This window comes from Sander vitreus, chromosome 21 (assembly GCF_031162955.1).
Source record: "Sander vitreus isolate 19-12246 chromosome 21, sanVit1, whole genome shotgun sequence".
In the NCBI taxonomy this organism is placed as follows: Eukaryota; Metazoa; Chordata; class Actinopteri; order Perciformes; family Percidae; genus Sander; species Sander vitreus.
Genome location: NC_135875.1, coordinates 4,516,980 through 4,537,769, shown reverse-complemented (window position 1 = coordinate 4,537,769; position 20,790 = coordinate 4,516,980). Strand labels below are relative to the sequence as shown.

Sequence of the window (20,790 nt, the reverse complement as noted above, 5' to 3'; positions counted from 1 at the left end):
TCTAGTCCTGGGTATTGTTTGACATTCTCTTTAGAAATCCTGCCAATATTCGAAAATCAAAACAATACATTTTTGGTGGCTACGTTGCTGCATGTTTTTCTCCAAAAATGTGTTTCATCAAATTCATCAGGTCTATAACATCTTCTAACACAAACAAGAACGTCACCTAAATGAATGTAGTATAAAAATGTACAATTTTTGGAAATAGGGAATTATCTGATTAGTTAGTAAGTAAACACGACTAAGACTCTGACCAAGGACTCAGTGTAGTAACTTTAGTTACCTGACCTTTTTTTGTTATTCGGACACGAGTTGGTTGGTCAGCAAAAAGTTTTGAGATGAAATACCCAGCCCTAAACTTATCCAAACTTTGGCTAAAGTGTTTGTCACTACTCACTGCTTTTCTCCTGTTTTATAGCACAGCTACAGCTCAGCTGTCACTGTCAAGAGACATGCTGAGATTGGCTGGGCTTTCTCATTGATATTCTAGTACAAGGTTGGATGCATCAGTTTGATTAGCTGCAGACTGGAAGCAGTCCAAATAAAAGTCCAACATGAAAGCATGGATTAAACGTTTGGAAAATACAATGGTTTATTGGGCGGTTGTGTTGGAACAACTGGACTAGGAGTAAACCTCTATATGTGGTCGCCCGCTCTACCAACTAGAGATGTTCCGATACCAGTATCGGTATCGGCTCCGATACTGCCTAAAACGCTGGTATCGGGAAGTATTGGAGTTTATGCACCGATCCGATGCCACGTAATAAAGCCCTAAAGAAAAAATACGTTAAAGTAGTTTATTTATGTTCTTTTTCCGTTATAACTGACTGTCAAACTGCAGAATAAAAGAACGTTCTGAGTTCAAGAGTTTAACCTGAGCCAGACCGACAACAAAGATAGAAATAATATCACATCCATACAGGGATAGTAGTATACAGCTGTTAAAACATAATAAAATATATGACACACTGGTATCGGATCAGTACTCGGTATCGGCCGGTACACAAGTTCAGGTATCGGAATCGGTATCGGGAAGCAAAAAATGGTATCGGACCATCTCTACTACCAACTGAGCTATCCGGGCGCCCATGACTTGCAGTTTTGTGAAATTTTTAAGGTAAGAAATTGCTTCTACACTGTTATTTTGTTGTTTCTTATATGTCCTTCTGGTCCGCAGCGGGATCTGTGTATGGCCCTAAAGATTCACCAGCTAATGTGGTTGGAAGTTTGTCCACCCCCAACCATCATGACCCATGGAACCGTCTACACGGCGGCCCATCTGGGTTTGCTCCTGGCCCCAGCTGGGCTAAAGGGCCAGACAAGCGGGATGAGAGGGATCGAGCAAAGGAAATGGAGAGGAGAGACATCCCCCACATCAAGGATGAAAAGGACAGGTATGGCATTCAGCCATTAGAAGGAAGAGCTTGGTTTTTTTGGCAGTAAGTACTAACATTAACCCAGGCAGTCCCGTGATGAGTAATGAGCTACAACTACCAAAAAATCACCATAAAACACAATATAATTGATACAACAAAAATTTCCTCTCGCGTCTTTATATTTTGGAACCATTTGTTGATAAATTAAAGTGCTATGCTATTGTTTACATTATCAATGCTGCCAGTTAAGCTTGTATTATAAATGACTGGAATAAATTAGGGGGGTAAATTACTAATTTTATTACTGTACGATATATCAATTCTTTGGATATTTGCTGATATCACAAAGTCTGCAACAATACATTGGCAATTCAGGGACCTGTGATCGATATGAGACGATATAAGCCCATTTAACGATCAGTTACATTTATATCAACTCACAAAAAGCAACAAAAATTATATTTGACAATTTTTTACGAGTTCTTCCAGACATTTAAATGAAAAACAAACTATTCTTTTTAATAAAAAGATGAAGTGGGAATAATAAAAAAACACCCCTAGTTTGAATTCTCTCCATTATGTAACTGTTGTGCACATTGTTTTGCAGAGACAATATGCTGTATGGCCGACAACCTGTGAGAATGTCTCCAGTTGCCCCTCCCTTCAAGCCCCGCAGTAGCACCCCAGTCTCCCACATTAATGGCCACAGCAGTGCCCTGGGGGCGAGCACTGGGCCTATTGAGGACCTGACACGCAGCTTAAATAGAGACAGAGACCGCGAGCGGGACAGAGACGGGGACAAGAGGCCGCAGCCCACAGTGTCTTCACGGGGACCTCCTCTTGGCTCTTCAGTAGCAGACAGGGACAGACCACGGTCTTCATCATCTTCTGTGCTCACCACTCCCCCACCCTCCAACCGCTCAGCCCCATCGCCTATGGACCTTTACTCCCGCCCGATGGCCCAGACAGCACATCACAGCGAACCCTCGCACTCCCAAAGAGACGGTTACCCCCCCTCCTCCTCCGCAGCTTCTGCCTCTGTCCCTTCTTTGTCTCAGGCCAAGAAGTCTGACCGGACCACAACACCCGTCTCCAAACCTCCGCTGCTTCTCCCGCCAGTCAAAGTCAAAGAGGAGCGGAAAGAGGAGCCGGAGCATATCCCCATCAGCCTGCCTCCCCCAGCACCCAACCACAGCTTTGAACGCCCCAACAGCCATCCACACCACCATCGTTCTGGTACCCCTTCCTCTTTATCACTGACGCCCACTCCTGGTGTTCCCCTCATGCCACCCACTCCAAACCATCCTTCCCACCAACACCTTTCCCTGCTGGACCGCTCCAGGGCCATTGAAGCGTATTTGGGGACCACAGGTGCTGCAGGTTTGGTAATGGGTCCAGGAGAACGTTTCCACCATGGTCCAGGCCAAGGACCATCGCAGGGTCCACACAGCTTCACCTGGGACCCCTGGAGGGAACTGGCGGCTCAGCAGCAACATCAGCATCGTAGGGAGGCTTTGGCCCTTCGGTCAGACCCTCACCTAGCCCTGCGATCCGATCCACATCTGGCCCGTCTGCTCCAGCATCAGCGTCTTCTGGAGGCAGCTGCCGCAGCAGCCAACCCTCACCACCCTCCGACATCTACCTCTGCCTCCACCTCTGCTGTCCGCCAGGAGTTCGGCCTAATGGCCCATCACTTTGACCGCCCTCATCACCTTGGACCCCCAGGAGGAGGACTGATCGATGAGGAGCAGCGTGCCCAGATCCTGAGGGAAGACTTTGAGCGGGCTCGCTACTTTGGGATGCACCCACACATCCCTGCTGGCTCTCACCTCTCAAGCCCCTCTCACGCTGCTACTGCCGCTCACCTGGAGCAGCTCCACCCTGGCCTTCTCTCCCACTCGCTCCAACATGGAGCCTCTCATGCTTCCCAGCACCACGCTGGCCTCTTCGCCCGTCTAGGCCCACTAAACCCACAGCACGTGCCCAATGGCATCCTGGCAAAGACCCCTGCAGGCTTGGTGGGAGCTCTGGCAGTGGGGGCACCGCCTCCACTCATTCCGTCCATCACCAGCCGGTCGTCCACACCTCCCCGTAGACTTGGAGGGCCAGGTGAGCTGACAATGTACAGCGCCCACAAAGACGGAGAGTCCAGATAGTACAGGGACAACACTGGATGAGATTAAGGGAAATGTCAGGATCACTGTGCTGCTCTCAACCTGTCCCCTTTTCCTCTTGCAGACTACTAAACCCTGCCCTCCCAGTTACACAACCAAACCAGCTCCAGTCCCCCGCCCAAAGAAAAGGGTAACCATGACTGGCTGGAGGTGATGGAAGGGAGGGAAATGCAAGACTCATCAGTGTGACTTGGAATATGCGCAATGGTTCTATCAGTGCAATTTAAAGGTACATGGTTTCTGTGCATCCTTGGTGTATTTTTATTTTATACTGGCTGTTGGTCATTACACTAGTCAATTTCAAAAGCTATAGGAAGAGGCAGAGGACAGCTTTTCTTTCATTTGTCAGGTGAATTATAATCCAGGCTTTTCTCAGCAAGCCTTTTCCGGGTGGATTTTGGGAATGACTTCCAGAGGGATGTACACTGTGAAAACACGTCAAGGGTTCATCCTCAGCTTGGTTAACTCATGGGATATTATTATTATTATTATTATAAAGCCTTCCTCTGCATAAATCAACCCTGATTCGGTATTGTGGATGAGGGTCTTTAGAAAAACAGTGGTGAAAGTGGTGCTCTCTGTTCTGTCTTTGTGTCTTTTTTTTGTCTTTGTGGAAAGACAGATTAATGATGAGACCATTTTTAATGAAGACCGGTAAGCATCGCACCTCACTTTCCTGCTTTACCCAAAAATCTAACCCCAAAACCCTCAGCTTCACTGATAATGAGATTCAACCTTTTTTTTGGCTTGTTTTTTTCAAAGGATGAATGGCGAAATGAACTGTGCTACACTGTGTGAGTGACCACAGTATTTTAGAGCTTCCTGTAACTGTTTCCCACTCTCCTCTTGACTATATGAGCAGGACCAGATTATAGTAGTCTAGAGAAATTGCCTTTGTAATTATTATTCTTAACATTAATTATCTTCTATAATAATAAATATATTCACTGTTATGTTATTTGTCTTTGTTTCGGGTATCAACCAGTACTCTCCCCAGGTAGTAATCTGTTTCAAATCATGCAGAAGACAAAGCAAAAGGCTTGTCACAGAAAACAGTTTAATGCTTGTGAACATTAAGCCGTCTCCATCGCAACCTCTGGCCTCTTCAAGGATCTCATCAACGACTTGGTTTCGCTGAGAGGGAGGTTTGCCTGTGTGTCATTGGTTGTGTGTTCTATCCATTTGGGACTATGGGAGCCTTGTACATTTGAACTGTCCAGTTTGTTTCATCAATAAAAAATAAGTTATATACATGGATAAGGGGGACATCTGCTGAAGAACTGAAAAAAAAATATAAAGACTTGTGTCAAAAGACAACTAGACAGTGGGTATCCTGAGAGGGAAAAGACTGGGTCGATTATTTTAATATGACCATTTTATACCTTTCAAACCCCTCCCCTAGAGACCACAAAGATTAATTATTAAATGAATTGTTGTTTACTCTGTTGTGTGAGTCTTTTGTTCTGAGTCTTTTAATATTAGGGCAACAACTATTTGCATTATTGACTTCTCTGCCAGTTGTTTTCTTCATTAACTGATTGCTGTATGAAATCAGAAAACAGTGAGCAAACAGCCAAGTTGAGATATTAACATTATTGCTTTGTCTGACTAACAGTCCAAAGATCAAAGATACTCCGTTTACTATCAGAGAAGACCGAGAATACCAGCACATATTTACATTTTATTACTGAGTTGTCCTTTTTATTATACATAATATCTCAGCTAAACTACTCCATCACACAGTCTGACAGATTATTATTGAGAATTGAATTTCCCATATATGTATTATCCAAACAGACCAAAATGAAATTATGAAGCACCTGTCATATTAATAATCCTTAATTTAATGGGAACAAGAAGGTAAGTACTCCACTTATTTTCTCTAGGCTTTATCTTATATAAAGTAAGGTCTTACATATCACCATGCCTCAAATGTCCAGGTCCTTCAATCATAAATATATTCAAAAGAAAACTTGGAGCCAGTGGTACTTTACTCAAGTACTGTACTTAAGTACAAATATGAGGTACTTGTACTTCACTTAAGTTTTTAAGAAAATAACCTGCAGATTAATCCATAATGAACATAATCATAAATAGTTCAAAAAGGAGTTAGGACTACCTCAACCAGCTCCAACAGTAAAATGCTGCTTTTACATGAATGCATAAGTAATAATATTGATATATGTATTAATGATATATATATATATATATATATATATATATATATGTATATATAGAGAGAGAGACATAACCTCTTATAATTTGAATATGTTAAGTACATTCTAGTCACAGACTTTTACTTAAATAAAATTTGCAATGCAATGCAGGACGTTTACATAGTATTATTACTGTGTGGTATTAGTACTTTTACTTCAGTAAAGGATCTGAATACCTTCTCACACCACTTAGCTTCATCATCTAATTGTCACTTAAAGATAACACTACAAAAGCTATTCATATATTTGAACTTAACTATCTGAATGTGACCTATTACAATCGTCTTACTGTGAACTATCACAGTCATGTTAATATAATTCTAGCGATTTGTATAATCTTAGGGTTACGGTGGAAATAAACCGATTAAATTGAAATATTATATCAAGCTTGCCTCTGGCAACGAATTACAATCAAAAACATAAACATTTCAAGTGGCGCGCTTGTCGCCATCTCGCGAGATTTCCCTGAGTTCTGTACTTTGTCAGCAGCAGCGGTCCTCCACCATTTCGCTGCGTAAAGTCTCCTCCCCGCGACCGCTACATTCTGCGCCGAAACCCAGTCTCTCCCGGTCCGTATTTTAACTTCTTCACACGGACCTAGTGGTACCTCGTTGGGTACCGGGAGACAGTTTGGATTACTGGCATTACGGATTGAGTGCGATTTTACGCGGATGACGACTTCTTCAACGAGAATTTAGTAAAAGAAAATTGGTCGGAAATTTCAGGTAGGTGGGAACTTAAGATGGCGGCCTTGAAGAGGGAGGGGGGCAAGGAGGAAGTAATGGGGGGCTTAAAGGGGGTCTCAGACAAACGAAAGGACACGATCAGACTGCATTTCACTTTGTAGTGTTTTTCAACATACTGCGTTGAAATATGTTTACACTACATTTAGTTCAAGACCGGACACCGAAATAAAAAGCCACAACACCGAACAAATTCCAATTTAAACCATGCTTAACGAAACATATTATCATTGAACAATCATTTCCTTAATGTCGCTTCTGAAGATCCAGCCGTTGGACCGTGTGGGTCCCCTTAAATCCCCCGTATAATCATTGCAAAATTTATATGTAACTTTATAACTGTTTTTTGTAGTTGCTTTTTTGTTTTAGTCAGAAAGTAATATGTATGAGTGCTTTGAATAAAATAATTTAACGTTTTATTTTCGAGGAAACAAGATTTGACCCCACGCAATGACGTCACAAGTGATTGTCCCCCTCTGTATAGTGCATGCAGAAGCGGGTTTTAATGCGACTTTTCAGATGTTTTTAGTGTCTCATAGCGAAGTAACTTAATCAAATGTGTCGGCATAAACTGGCTTCTTTGAGGGCTGGAGCATTACATAACTGCGGGTGGAGATGGGGCGCCTGCGCATAAAATGAACGCACCCTTACTAACTCTTCTACCCTGCTACTGCTAGTTAGCAGGCTTTCCTTTTTAGTGCCACCCAAGCACTGTTATTGTGGGAAGCTAACGTTAGCCAGCTAACCACACTAGCTGAACCGGCAAACGTTTAACGTTTACTTAAATGTGTGGCTTTTATGAAGATCCCGATTCCGAGTTTTTGGTATTATTAATGTTAACGTTACCCCTCTGATAGGAAGAAAAGTCGATTTAGTAATTTTATTTCATGTAACGTTACGCGGTCAATGCACATACAACTACTGAATAAAGATGTAATTTCACAACGTAGATAATCCTCTACAAGTCCACACAGCTTCAACTAGCCACACTAAATTACATTTATGAGAGCATACAAATGAATGACTGGAGGCCCGCGCGCTTGGTCACCGGCTTGAGAGCGCGTGCTGCAGAATTCCTAAGATCTTCCTGTGGGCGACTGCAGCAAATGCAACTTGGAGCTTGCAAACGGAGCTGCTCATTTAGTGCTGCTTCACTGAGTGTTTTTATTACTGCTGCAAGATGTCCACTAAAACACAGCCAAATATACCAACTACTGTCCTAGCAGTTGGCTAGCCTAAGCTATCCTGACTGTTGTTGCTGCTGCTCTCGTGACATGTAACCGTCCCACACGCTGATATTTGTGTTCACTAAATGCACATCTAATGAAATTAATACTATTTCAGAACTTACGGTTATCCTCACATAGCCGTGTAGTGAGAGTTTTTAATTGTGAAGTGGTAAGAAATGCAGTTGCTCGTTTTGATTTCAAATAATAAAGTTACCTTTCATCTCTGTTTTTGCTTCCTGCAGAATATGTGGAGGGGACCCTAATTTCAGCATCCTGGAAGTAGAAAGCACAGAAGATCTGTGTCTCACACCACAGACAGGTGAGAAGTTGTTGCTTTGTGCACACAGCCGATGATTGCTTTTAGACTTTAGTCTTCCATTTTTTTTGTATAAAATAGTCAACCTAATGCGATTGTTGATCGATCGATTGTAGATGTTGATCATAGGTGATGTGCCTATTTGCCTTTTTGATGGACAAACTCGCACTGCAACACAGATATTGAGGCTAGTGAGCAGTATATAATGTCCTGTTCTTCAGTAATTTATTAGTGCTGAGTTATTCATTTTATTTGGTCCAGACACTTTGTTAACAACCTGTATCACCCACAGGTGCAGTGTGTAGCCAGGGCAGCACAGAGGAAGGAAGCTCTGGGGAGGAGGCGGCACGGCAGCGTGCCACTCCGGCTGTGGATGTGCTGGGTGGCAACCCCCAGGCTGCACAGAATGTGGCTGGGGAGTCACTTCGGCATGCCCAGCAGCCGGTCACAGCTGCCCCCCGCCCAGTCCCTCCGTTCACCAATCTGTCCATTGTGCCATTGCCGGAGAGCAACGACTCTGCATTCCTCGGCATGGAGAACGTCCCTCAGACCAATCGGCCAATCAGCAGTGACTTTAAGGACCGCATCGCAGAAGAAGTCCACACTGAGGAGAGCGCTGCCGAAGTTGTCGGAGTTTCGAGATCCTTGCCAACATCCCTCAATGAGAAATGTAGTTCCTCCACTGAGATGCAAAGGCTTCCAACTCCCCTTTGTCCCCCTCTCGCCCCAGATACACAGCTTGACAGCACAGTGCAAGAGTTGCAATACGGGTCACAAACTGATAAAGAGAAAAGCCACTCAATATGTCAGACAAACCAGATTCAGTCACCTAGAGAAGGTGCTGGACCTGTGGCTATTACGGGGACAAAGGAGAAACAGTCCGTCTTATTGGAATATAAACCAGAGACTGGAACAAACATGGAACTTAGTGGAAAAGAGCACACAGGCGGAAATATTCTCCTTCAGCCCAAATCTCAAATCCGTTTCACAGCCTCATCTCCATCTGTCCCACAATCAAGTGTTGGTTTTAAAGTCCAAGACATCACACAACACGGGGCTACGAAGCCGTCTGACAGAGACCCACTTGTCCACGCAAATCAAGGCAGCCATATACCTCCGCCAGGTGCCGCGGAGCAGATCGGTGGTCACCAGGACTCAAAATCGTCTGAGCTCCCTTTACCCTCATCTGGCAACAGTGAGATTAAACAAACTGACCTGTCAAAAACACAACCTGAAATCATCAAAGAGATCTCAACTGATGCCAGAGAAACACAGAAAGCAAATTCTTTGGAATCAGTTGAGATGTTTGAGCATGTTAAAGAGCTCGTCGACACCTCTCACAAAGAAAGACGACCTCCCTCAGCTGAAATACTTGAGATCCCAAAAGCAACTGAATCGCATCCTGGATTATGTCCTTCTCCTGGAAAAGGAAGAGCAGTGTCCAGCAGCACAGCTGCCAGAGACGACCGCAACGTCCAGAGGAGCTGCGATCCACTCGAAGGAAAGCAGGTCGAGAGTAGCATGAGGGAAGAACAAACTGACGCGACCGCCTCCTCATCTGACATCACAATGCTGCCAGAGTGCTCTTCCACACAGGAGAGTCACTCAAAACCCTCTGCTGCACCCCCTCTGTTTGACACGGGCTTAGTTGTCTCGCTGCAGGCGGGGCAGGTTGTGGAAGCAGAGACGCCTCATCCCTCTGACCACGTCCCCACAGCAGAGACGCCACTGGCTGCCGAGCTTGCGCACTCAGCCGAAGCTCAAGAGGTTGTTGTTGTCAGAGAGGAGGCTCATATCAGTGGGGACTGGTCGAACATGCGCCTGAATCAGAGTTACCTCCTACAACGAGAAGACGGCAGTGTCTGTGAAGCCGCCATTGTTAACGAGCTGAGTTCTGAACTCTCTACCGGGGAACCAAAGCTGTATGAAGAAAGTGTTCAGGCAGGTATTGAGTTAGATTCACAGCCCGTGGAAGTGTATGAGTTTTGCACCCTGGTTGAGGAGGTCGCTGAGGAAACGGTCTGTGCCAGTAGTAGTGCACCGATTCCTCACTCTCCAGGATATGAGGTGAACTTATTCAACGCGTTACTAGAACACTCTGAGGAGTACACTGTCAAAGAGGACATTGAACCATCTATTCACACAATTAATGAAAGTGGCACTGTTATCATTTCCCAGCAGCCCTTGCCTTCATTGAATGATGCAATTCAAATGCAGGCTTGCTCTAACAGTAATTCCCATAATTTGTCCATACTGAACACGAGGGTAGCTGCTGTCGGGCAACATTTGGTATTAGATGCTAACCAAGCTGTTGAAGTGGCTAACTCAAGTGAGGTTTGTTTGGTTGAAGTAGCTGCTGTTACCTCTGACTCATTCGCTGTTGAACAGATGGACACCAGTCCACAAATCGGGACACCTTGTTCACAGGTCAGTGCAGCAATCTCGGCCCAAACAGACGTGAGTGACTCTCCTATAATTCAAACGACTCCCCAAAAACAGGAAGCAGAAGCCACAGTTGGTGCACCATCTTTCATATCCCTGGTGGTTACTGGTGAGGACACAGGGATGGAATCATCTGTTGCTGTTTCAGTACACGTTCAGCCCAAAATAAATCAGACTGTTGTAAGTGCCACAAAGCCAGAGGCCAATGTTTCTTCATATGAAGGGACCAAAGACGCCCCTGCTCTGACAGAGACTCCTTCACAGAGAATCCAGAATGTTGCTATGCCCACAGAAACCAAACCAGAGGCTTTCTGCACCGCTCAGTCCAGTATTATAAATCCAAAGCTGCTCCTCCTTAAACCGGGAGAAACTCCTTTCCTGAAACCCCCACCCTCCCTTTTGGCAAAGGTGTCCAAGCAACAGAATGCGACCGGCAAGCTGGCCAATGCCCACAGCTCATGGTCTGGCACAGTGTCTGAGGAGTGCCTTGCCCAAACTGTCCCGGACTCTTTATGTGCTCCTGTGGCTCTTAGCGCCCAGAAAGATCAGACGCAGTGCTCTGTCGATAAAACTTCTGTGTCAGCGGCCGCTCCTGTCAAGGTACAGCAGTCCACTATGAGCAGTAACTCACTTCAACTTGACCAGAATGCATTTGTCACCCCCACAACCTCAACAAGTACATTTGACAAAAAGGCCTTACATGTTACTGAAAATGTTAGTGAAGCAGGTCCTGCGTCCCAAGATGTTGTCACCCTTACAGATCCTACTGCGCCTTACGCCCTTTACATGCTCTCAGCATCAGAGGAAAGGGAAGGTGCAGTCATGGCATCTACCAGTCTTAATGACCCCGTCAGCCAACCAGACTCCCTCTATATGGAGGAAGAGAGTGAGGACATGGAGCAGGACGAACCAACGGGAGAAGCTGAGGCTCTGGAGGCCACTTCGGGCCAGGTCAGCAGTCCAGAGGAAGACAGTGATGAAGAACCGGACGCAGACAAAGAAAGCGAGATGACCACCCTCAGCTCTCCAGACAAGGTATATTCATGAAGAATGGGATATTTGTTTGTTAAATCCATTTTGACGTTGCAGAGTAGCGTGGCCCGAGCAGTCTGGGCTGGGTTGTGGAGTCCAGAGGCAGGAAGACAATTGATACAGATTTGAAAAGTTAAACAACATGACACTTTTTAGCCCTGGGAGTTGATAATACTAAATGGGTTGTCCTCGAATGCCAAAGTAAGACAGTTGTATCAGACTCCACAAAACAAGGACATGAGTCAGAGTGAAAACAACGTTGATAAATGTAAAATCTGTATCTGGACATTTTGTCAACGGTTACATTGTGATGAACCTAAAATGTGTTTTTTAGCTGTTGCCTGGTGTCTTAACTAATTTTATTGTTTCAGACAAAGCTGATTTTACTTTGTAATCTGAACGATATATTGAATGCCACGCTAAAGCTCTGAAGTTTTTTATTTATATTTTTATATATATATTTGTATTTTAGTGTATGACTTTACAGGGAGTTTACAGTGGAAGTGCAATATGTAAGATACATAAACATTTCCATTTTGTGTTTTTAAATGAAAAGAAAAATACACGCGTATACAAATGTACTTGCAGAAAAAAAGGTTAATTCTAAACGATACCGATACATTAACTTAAATCTAGTGTGTGACAGTTTTATGAAATCATGTTGTAAGCTGTAAATCAGCACTCGCACTGAGAAATTGTCGAGATTTATCTTGACTGAAAACAAAAGCGAATTACACCATGTCATTATGGTTCTGTAATTCCTTTCAGGTATGCTGGCATGTTTTCATCATCCAAATATGGCAGTATTCTCTACATCCTTCTGCATGTACGTTGTTAGTTGTGTGAACAGTGTTTGTATTATTTAGTGAGTTATTTCTTTTAAGTTGGCCGCATGCTAAGCCATATGTGTTTTCCAGCATGGACAGAGCAGGACAGACAGAAAGACACTGTTCCTTAAGGTAAGTGGTGGCTGTCAGACACTCTGACAAGTTCACTTTTAACAGGATATTCACGAGCACGTCCTAGTCACTGCTAATGAGGGGGGGGTGCATTTTGACTCTTAAAAAAAAAAAAAAAGGAAAAAAAAGGCATTATGTTGACTTCTGTTATTTGGTGATTGTAATTCTGCATGAGACGAAAGTATAATTTAGTAATGGAGCATGTCCGGATTTGCTTTTTGTAAACGCTGGCTCTAACCTTGTCCATGCGGGGCTGTTTTTTGTGCATGCATGTGGCTTTTATCTTAGTGAATGTTGCTGCTTTCACCTCGCTAATGTTTTTAAATAATTTCCTCTTCGTCTTTCTTTTCCTTTGCCTTCAGGTACGCCAGTGGATAGCAGACAGGGTCACCGGGAATTCATCTCCTGTCTCGCCCTCCACCTCATCGTCTTACCCTGGTCCCTCACCCGCCAGTGATTGGTCTACCCCACGACGGGAGAAGTCCTCACTTCTCCGGGGTCCCCATGGGAAGTTTGTTTCTCCTTCCTCCGGCTGTGGCCTCAGTCTTTCCACTTCCCCACCAGATCATGCCCCCCCTCAGCGTCCCCGTGGTCAAGCAGACATGGCAGAGCTGGCTAAACATGTGAGTGATCCTAAAGATACAGTATGTAAAAACTTAGCTTAAAAGAACTAACAATGTTAAGTGAACCCGAAAATCTAAATAAGACATTTTTATTATTCTACAGGTGGTTTGAGGTGCCACAAAATGCTGCCAGTGTTAAAAGCTGTGTGTGTGTTTGGATTTGACGCATGTCACGCTACCTCCTTTCACCAGCCTACATCCTAAGACTACCGAGAATAATTGTGAGTTCAGGGCCTTAGTTGTGGTGGGTTCAGACTACACAGTATTTTTCGTCTATTACGATGGTCACTGTGTCAGTTAGGCGATTAAAAGTCATAAAATATTGCCTCTGCTGAAAGACAAACTGCTGAATTATAATTCAGAGCTGTGTAGATATCTGCAGTGAATAATCAAGTGTTAAAGACACTGCACGCTTCACTATTTACTAGCATACAAACTGTAGAGCTGCAGTCCAGAAGGGTGGGGATACTTGGGGTTCTTACGAGTTGATTCAGAGTTAATTTAATAAATAGAAAGGGGGACAGTATTCTTAGGATCTTACTCTCTTTCACTGTGTGCTGAACGATACACTTGTCTTTAGTTCACTCAAATGCAATGTGAAACATAACTGGTCTTGATGGTTAGAATCTGATTTAACAGAAAAAAGCAGAGAAGCGTCTGAGTACGCAGATTTGTGTTTTATAGTTAACTGCACCAATTTGGAAGCATGTTAGTCTTCTGCCTGCATGACAATAATGAAATGAAAGTGTAATTTACTGACCTGACTTCACCGCTGAAGTGTTTTGTTGTAAAAACAGCATTTGGAGTGTTTGTGTGTGGAGCGCTCTGCTGTGTTGTTACTGCCATGTATCTCCAGTAATGGAGAAGAGTCTCTCTGCTGCACCGTTACTACCAGGGAAAGCCATTGTTACCTAAAACGCTCTACAGGCGCAGGCCCTTTGAAATGAAACAGACTATTGACTGTTCAAGTTCTGGAAAGTGTTGCAGTGTGAGTTTGTCAGATGGCTTGTTAGTGGAGTTTGGTGCTCCACTCCGCACAAAATACTTCTCCTTTCAAAGTAAATTATTAAATTAACTTATCAAATCCTAAATGTGCCCAAACATGCATTTTTTTTTTTTTTTAAGATTAACTATGAGATAAGTCGAGCATGCATGTGCTGTACACCGCCTGGGTTTTTAACCCACCCCTCCTTACTCACAGTTTCCGAAACATTGTTGTAGCACACTACAGTGTTGGCAGGATGTACTGAGTGGTGTGGCCATTGTGTGTCCATTGTGTGTCCTGCAGGAAGCAGACATCGAGCATCGGACCCAGTCACTGAAGCGAGAGGGCTTCTGGTCATTGAAGCGTCTCACCCGCCTGACGGAGCCGCCGCGACCGAAAGTGCAGTGGGACTACCTGTGTGAGGAGATGCAGTGGCTCTCTGCTGACTTTGCTCAAGAGCGGCGCTGGAAGAGAGGGGTGGCTAGAAAGGTAGGTTAATTATCAGAGTGGTTTTGCACCTAGAAATGTGTTTTACTAGCTCGCTTGAAAGATTAGGTATTCTATATTTCTGATTATGTATATATGTTTCAAATGTGCTCTGTTGATATGTTGTCAGGTGGTGCGAATGGTGATGCGACACCACGAGGAGCTGAGGCAAAAAGAAGAAAAGGCCAAGAGAGATGAGCACGCAAAAATCAGAAGAGTTGCATCTTCTATCGCAAAGGAGGTCCGGGCTTTCTGGAGCAGTGTGGAGAAGGTACAGATGATTCACAAAAACCAAGCAAACAAAACAGTCTGGCTCGATGCTCAGCTGTGGAATTTGAAAGGATCACGGCCTGTGTTTGATTGTTTTTGTCACAGAAATAAAATGCACTTTACTTTTCAGACAATATAATGCATACATACCAGAGATGGGGACTCGAGTCTGAGACTCTGACTCAAGTCGCACTTAAGTCGCACAAACGGCTGACTTCAGACTTGACTCGGACTCGACCCAAAAGACTTCAGACTTGACTCGGACTCGACCCAAAAGACTTCAGACTTGACTCGGACTCGAGCTTCCAGACTCGTCAACATGTTTTCATGCAATTATTGCTTTTTAAATCAAAATGTATTCATGTATTTCTATTTTATATACGGGGAAACGTATGACGAGCTGCATGTCCCCTGCCCTTTGCCATAATGTGCAACGTAACGCATGCGCCTATGTGCGCGCACTCGCATATCAAAAAATGCATTGCCGATGGTGAGACCAAGTCCTCTCAGAGTTGTGCCTTTTCTCATTAGTTTTGCTTTCAATAACTTGGTAAACAGAGGCAGTAAGCTAACGGCTACATGCAAAGTGTGTGGCACCAAGATAAATGATGCCGGATCAACGTCGGACTTCATCAGGCATCTCAAAACGCACCTAAATAGGTCAGTCACTCACACGCTAATGTGAAAAGGGACGTTACATTTAGCATATATCATCACAGGTAACAAGCTAACCATCGCAAAGTGTTGTGCTAATGCTGGGAACAGGCAAATTGTATCTTATAGTTAGTAGTTGCTGAGGCTAAGACATCCATGGCGCACAGGAGGCGGGACGTACGGATCAAAGACTTGAGACTTGACTTGGACTTGCAACAAATGACTTGTGAACATCTCTGATACATACTGACTCAATGAGGGAAATAATCAACTGTTTTGCCTACTTTTGTCTAATATTTGTCAATCAAGCATTATTTCTAGCTTCTATTGAAATCACAAAGTAAAAGTAAGAGTGCTGGTGTCTTATCTTTTGTCGATAATAAAGGTGGTGCAGTACAAGCAGCAGTCCAGACTGGAGGAAAAGAGGAAGAAGGCTTTGGACCTTCAGCTGGACTTCATTGTCGGCCAGACTGAGAAATACTCGGACCTCCTCAGCAAGTCACTTGCACACACCAGACTTGCTGAACCTGAACCTGAAACTGTCCCCCAGACTCCCCAAAAATCGGTGCCACCTGCTGTTGATGAGGATGGTAAAAAGCTGTTGTTTTTTTAAACCTCATAAATGGAGCTTACTGCCACCATGTTATAGCACTGAGACTGCGTTCAGAGCTGAATCATTGGGTCAGACAGGGACGTTGTCATAGCTACACACCAATGATTGAATCTTCTTAAGCGTCCACAGAGGCAAACTGTTTCATGGAGACAAAAAGACGTTCTTCACTGTCAAGGTCATTGCATCTTTGAGAAAATCAGCCATGTTCTTGCATGTCTGTGCAAATCCCACCTGATTACCTGAGCTCAAACGCATTGTGACTAAGAGGAAGTCTAATATTTGTCAGTGCAGTAAAATGTTTCTTGGCACAACAGTACCGTACTGAGCACTGCTTGGCAACCGTCAGGCTTGAGACTCGTCAAACCTGTCAGACTAGTCAGCTGCCCGTGTTATCAATGGCAGTTGAATTTCTAGAGCTTGGAGGTGACTTCAGTATAAGGGTTGGCTCAGTCAGAGGAAGGACATACTTGGCATTGGTTTATTTCTCTGCGTCAGTAGTCCAGTCCCACTTTAATTTCATTATCTGGCAATGTTTTGTGTGGTGATAAAGTGCAAGGACTGTCAATGAATGATGTGCTTAGCCATCAAGAATCTCTGTCATTGCAACCTAAACTGAAGTTTTCACTAAAATGGGCTGTTTTTGAACCAAATTACTTTGTAAAGTATTTCTTGGCTATGAGAAATGCAGCTGTGCCGCTGTGTGGTGCCTTATGAACCCAATTTATTTAGACACATTATATATCTTTCTGTTTCCTAACAGTTATGTACAATATCAATTTTTCAGTACAAAACAATTCTCGTTTCTTCGTGCAGACAGAGACTTTGAGCCTCCCTGTGAGGAGGAGGATGACGAGGAGACCATAGAGGTGGAGGAGCAGCAGGAGGGCAATGACGCTGAGAGCCATCAGAGGGAGATTGAACTGTTGAAGGAGGAGGGCATGCTGCCCCTGGACCAATTACTCAGCACCCTCAAACGGCCTCCACAGGTACCTCAACAAACCTGATGGGACTGGGATTGTTGTCTAAAAGTAGCAGACCACTTAACTTTGTTTAAAGTTATGTTGTTGTCGCAAAACTTTTACATGTACAGGGTTAATTTTCCTGTCCGTTATGTACTGATTAGCACATTGAAACACATACTAATAATCTGAATGAAACGGGACATTTTGTGTTTAGTTTTTTTTAAACAACCTGGGTCATAATTTTGACATAAATCAGATGGGTGTTAAAACTCTCCACTTTAAACCAATTTTTAAGTAGGGTTGGGTATTGTTTGTTGTTGTTTGGACTTTTTCCTACACTGGTGCTAAAACGATACTTTTTAAAACGGTGCCGGTGCCTAAAAGGTGCCTGAACTGATTCTTTTAAAAAGATAAAAAAAATAATAATAAAAAAGGAGCACAAAACCACATTCAGCAACATTTAAGAACAACTTGTTTATTGCTAAGGCCATATGGTCAAAATTAAATGATTTATTAAAAGTGTAATAACAATAACTAACTTATTTCACCAGTAAATTGCTGGTAAATGTCAAAAACAACCACTAGATTGGAAAAGGGTAATTTACAATAACTTTGAATGCACCATGAGGCTGGCAAGGTGAGTTTCAAGTGAACGCACCGTCTGTGTTGTATTTCCGACAACGTGTTGGTGTTGGAATCCTCTCCAGTGAAATACAGTCACACTTCACACCGTTTAGCTTTCGGCATTTAACCGCGTTTGAACCAGCTGCTAGCTAACGGTAGGCTAACGTTGCCTGCTGTCAAGTGTAACGTTATTGTTAACTAGCGTGACATGCGGCGATGTTTCTGTTGCCTGTAACGTCTGTTTCAGAGCATCAGAGAGAGGCGCAGGCATTTAATTGGCACCGAAATGAGGCACCGCAATCCGCGCTGCTATTTGGTCGTTAAGGCACCGGTGCCTTATTGGCACCGGGTCTCGGGTACCCAACCCTATTTTTAAGTCACACATTTGCATGTGAAAACTGTCCGTTGTAAATGTTGGTTAGGGATGCAAAGCCATCCAATGAACTGGAGATAATGCATACAACATGACTGATCTTTTACTTTCATGACTGATCACAACTCAAAAACAGGTAGCTGTTGCTTCCATACAATGACAGAATAACACTTGAAGGTGTCAATATTAATATAATGCCAAAAGAACTGTTACTGCTTTTTGAAATTTGCCCTCTATAATGTTAATTCAAGTCTAAATACCGTTGCATACAAATAACTGAGTTCTCCTGATCCGGGGTCACAGGTGTTTGCATTTCTTATTGTTAATATTAATAATCACTGAATCATTGGATTACATAGGAGTTGGGCTCAGATGAAGAAAGCTCGGATGAATCCTCTTCATCAGTGGAAGAGGAAGATGGTGAATTTACTGCCAATGAAGAGGATGGTAAGATCGCTCTCAGTATAAGATACTTATAAACATACTTTTAAATACTTATATCTTGGAAAAGGGGTTAAAACATTGCACAGATGTATTTTGTTGAGTTAAATAAGTCTTAGTGATGAAATATTTGTTGTCTTTTCAGCTGAGGATGAGGAGGACACCATAGCTGCCCAGGAGAAGGTTGAGGGAAATGTGGATCACGCAGAGGAACTGGATGACTTGGCCAAAGAAGGTAATTATGCGTAAAATGGCAAGTGCAGTCGCTCATGTTGAGTAGCCTCTTGTTGTTGTTCTGTGTATCGCTCTGAAGGTGTTTAAAGTGCTTTTCCCTTGGTTCAAGAGCTTCTTTTATTACTGATGAAGAGGGATAAGCTTTTTGTCAACTTCAAATCACTTCCAAAAACATTTACTATAGACAAATCAAAGTAAATGCTGTTTAAATAGTCCATTTTGCTTTCTTTCCTAGGCTTTTGAGACAAAGTTAGCAAACGTAAACACATCGAAACTATGTCTGAGAGGCACAAACTGGGGCTCCAGTCAGCCAGTGTTCAGTTTTTTGTACTTGACGTTTCACAGTCGGGGTCGGGGAGAGGGTGTTAACATGCATATTAGACCTCGGAGTCTTGCCTATTTCAGTCCTGATCTGAACTGAAATATTTCAGGATTTAGGCTTGTTTTCTCCTGAATATTTTTCAATCTACTAACCTAAATGCCCAGAGGACAAATACCAGTTCTCATTTGTGCAACTAAAGATATTTTGGCTTCGGAATAAACGAGATACAACAAATGATTCAGGGCCAAACTTGATGTGCATTTATGTCCTTAATTTTGTCTTTGACTAAGATTTTCAAACCATTTTTCTTCAAATTCCAGTAAAAGTTTACTCTCACAAAGTTAAGATTACAACACCGATTATTCCTGTAGATATACAACATATCCACTGCCTCAGAAAATCAATAAAGCTCCTTTGCCCATGGAGAACTGTGTGATTTTGGTTAGACAATTCCAGTCAGATCTTTTCACATTTTTGCTTTACTGTATAGAGAGCATTTTATAGAATTTTTTTTTGAAGCCTCAATATAGCAGAGACACATGCATTTTAAAGTCTGCTATATGTACAAGAACATAATTTCAGTTGATTTAAAGCTCTCCCAGCATAGCTGCTCTTTTTGTGCTTTTCTGTTTTATTGTAGACGTTTGTCTTTGTGCCAGTTAGCTGCATGTGAATAAGCATTTCATTAAAATAAAACGGGAGCAGTAAACCTCTATCCTGACATCTCTGCTCCCCTTGTAGGCGATATGAGTGTTGAGGAGCTTCTCGAGAAGTACAAAGGAGCATATGCCTCCGACTTTGAGGCACCGTCTGCATCTGGCTCTAAAGAAAGCTCTGATTCGGAGCTGTCTGGGGATGAGGAGGAGGAGACTGAAGAAGATGAGAGTGATGTGGAAAGCAACACTTCCTCCTCAGGTACTAACCAGCGCACAGGGAATCAAAATAATCTCATAAATTGTTTGACTGCTCCCACTCTGACAAGACAACATTTCAGAATATAAATATTTCCTTCTGCCTGCCTTTTCCCAGATTGTTTGCTGCTTTTAACACTTTATTATTGAACTCTTTGAAATGTGCTTTTCTCAGAATCACCAGGAGACAGCGGAGAAGACGATGACAGCGAGAAGGACGAAGAGGAGAGCGAGGAAGAAGACGATGACTGCGGAGATGAAGGGATGGAGGTCTTGCTAAAGGAGGGGGACAACAGCCCACCTGCCTCTAGCTCACGGCCAAAGAAAGAGATCAGCCACATTGCTGCTACTGCAGAGAGCCTGCAGCCTAAAGGCTACACTTTGGCTACTACAAAGGTCAGTCTTGAATATTTAGAAGAATATTTTTTTGTTTTTAGTGACGAAAGACAATTAAATAGCTAATTTTTTATAACGAGTCCATCAAAATAGTCAAAGAAGTAGGACTTTGGTTTCTTTTTGTATGTATGTATATATAGAGCAGGATTCTAGTCCTTTTGCAGTTCTGAACCATCATTTTCTCATCTTTTTTTCCCCCTAAATAAAGGTCAAGACTCCCATTCCATTCCTGCTTGATGGCACGTTACGAGAATACCAGCACATTGGACTCGACTGGCTGGTCACCATGTTCGAGAAAAAGCTTAATGGCATTCTGGCTGATGAGATGGGCCTGGGCAAGACCATCCAGACCATCGCTCTGCTGGCTCACCTCGCCTGTGAAAAAGGTAACAAACCTTTAATACATACA

General features: G+C 43.3%; 2 protein-coding genes across 3 annotated transcripts in view; both read left to right on the top strand.

Moving 5' to 3' along the window:
• Positions 1-4,301, top strand: part of fbrs (fibrosin) — a 19,685-nt gene extending 15,384 nt beyond the window's left edge. The window contains 2 exon segments of the mRNA XM_078278547.1: positions 1,178-1,394; positions 1,984-4,301. Coding sequence (XP_078134673.1) covers positions 1,178-1,394; positions 1,984-3,532 — 1,766 coding nt within the window. The 3' untranslated portion in view covers positions 3,533-4,301.
• Positions 4,302-6,265: 1,964 nt separating this feature from the next.
• Positions 6,266-20,790, top strand: part of srcap (Snf2-related CREBBP activator protein) — a 37,368-nt gene continuing 22,843 nt past the window's right edge. Inside the window, exons 1-14 of one of the 2 annotated variants that reach the window (XM_078278486.1) lie at positions 6,266-6,491; positions 7,981-8,057; positions 8,347-11,531; positions 12,446-12,487; positions 12,850-13,110; positions 14,399-14,584; positions 14,712-14,852; positions 15,891-16,095; positions 16,932-17,104; positions 18,437-18,524; positions 18,664-18,753; positions 19,816-19,989; positions 20,161-20,381; positions 20,590-20,767. In XM_078278486.1, the coding sequence (XP_078134612.1) occupies positions 8,586-11,531; positions 12,446-12,487; positions 12,850-13,110; positions 14,399-14,584; positions 14,712-14,852; positions 15,891-16,095; positions 16,932-17,104; positions 18,437-18,524; positions 18,664-18,753; positions 19,816-19,989; positions 20,161-20,381; positions 20,590-20,767 (4,705 nt within the window). In that variant the 5' untranslated portion in view covers positions 6,266-6,491; positions 7,981-8,057; positions 8,347-8,585. The remainder of the gene's footprint in view (positions 6,492-7,980; positions 8,058-8,346; positions 11,532-12,445; positions 12,488-12,849; positions 13,111-14,398; positions 14,585-14,711; positions 14,853-15,890; positions 16,096-16,931; positions 17,105-18,436; positions 18,525-18,663; positions 18,754-19,815; positions 19,990-20,160; positions 20,382-20,589; positions 20,768-20,790) is intronic. The other variant, XM_078278487.1, reaches the window with a different exon arrangement.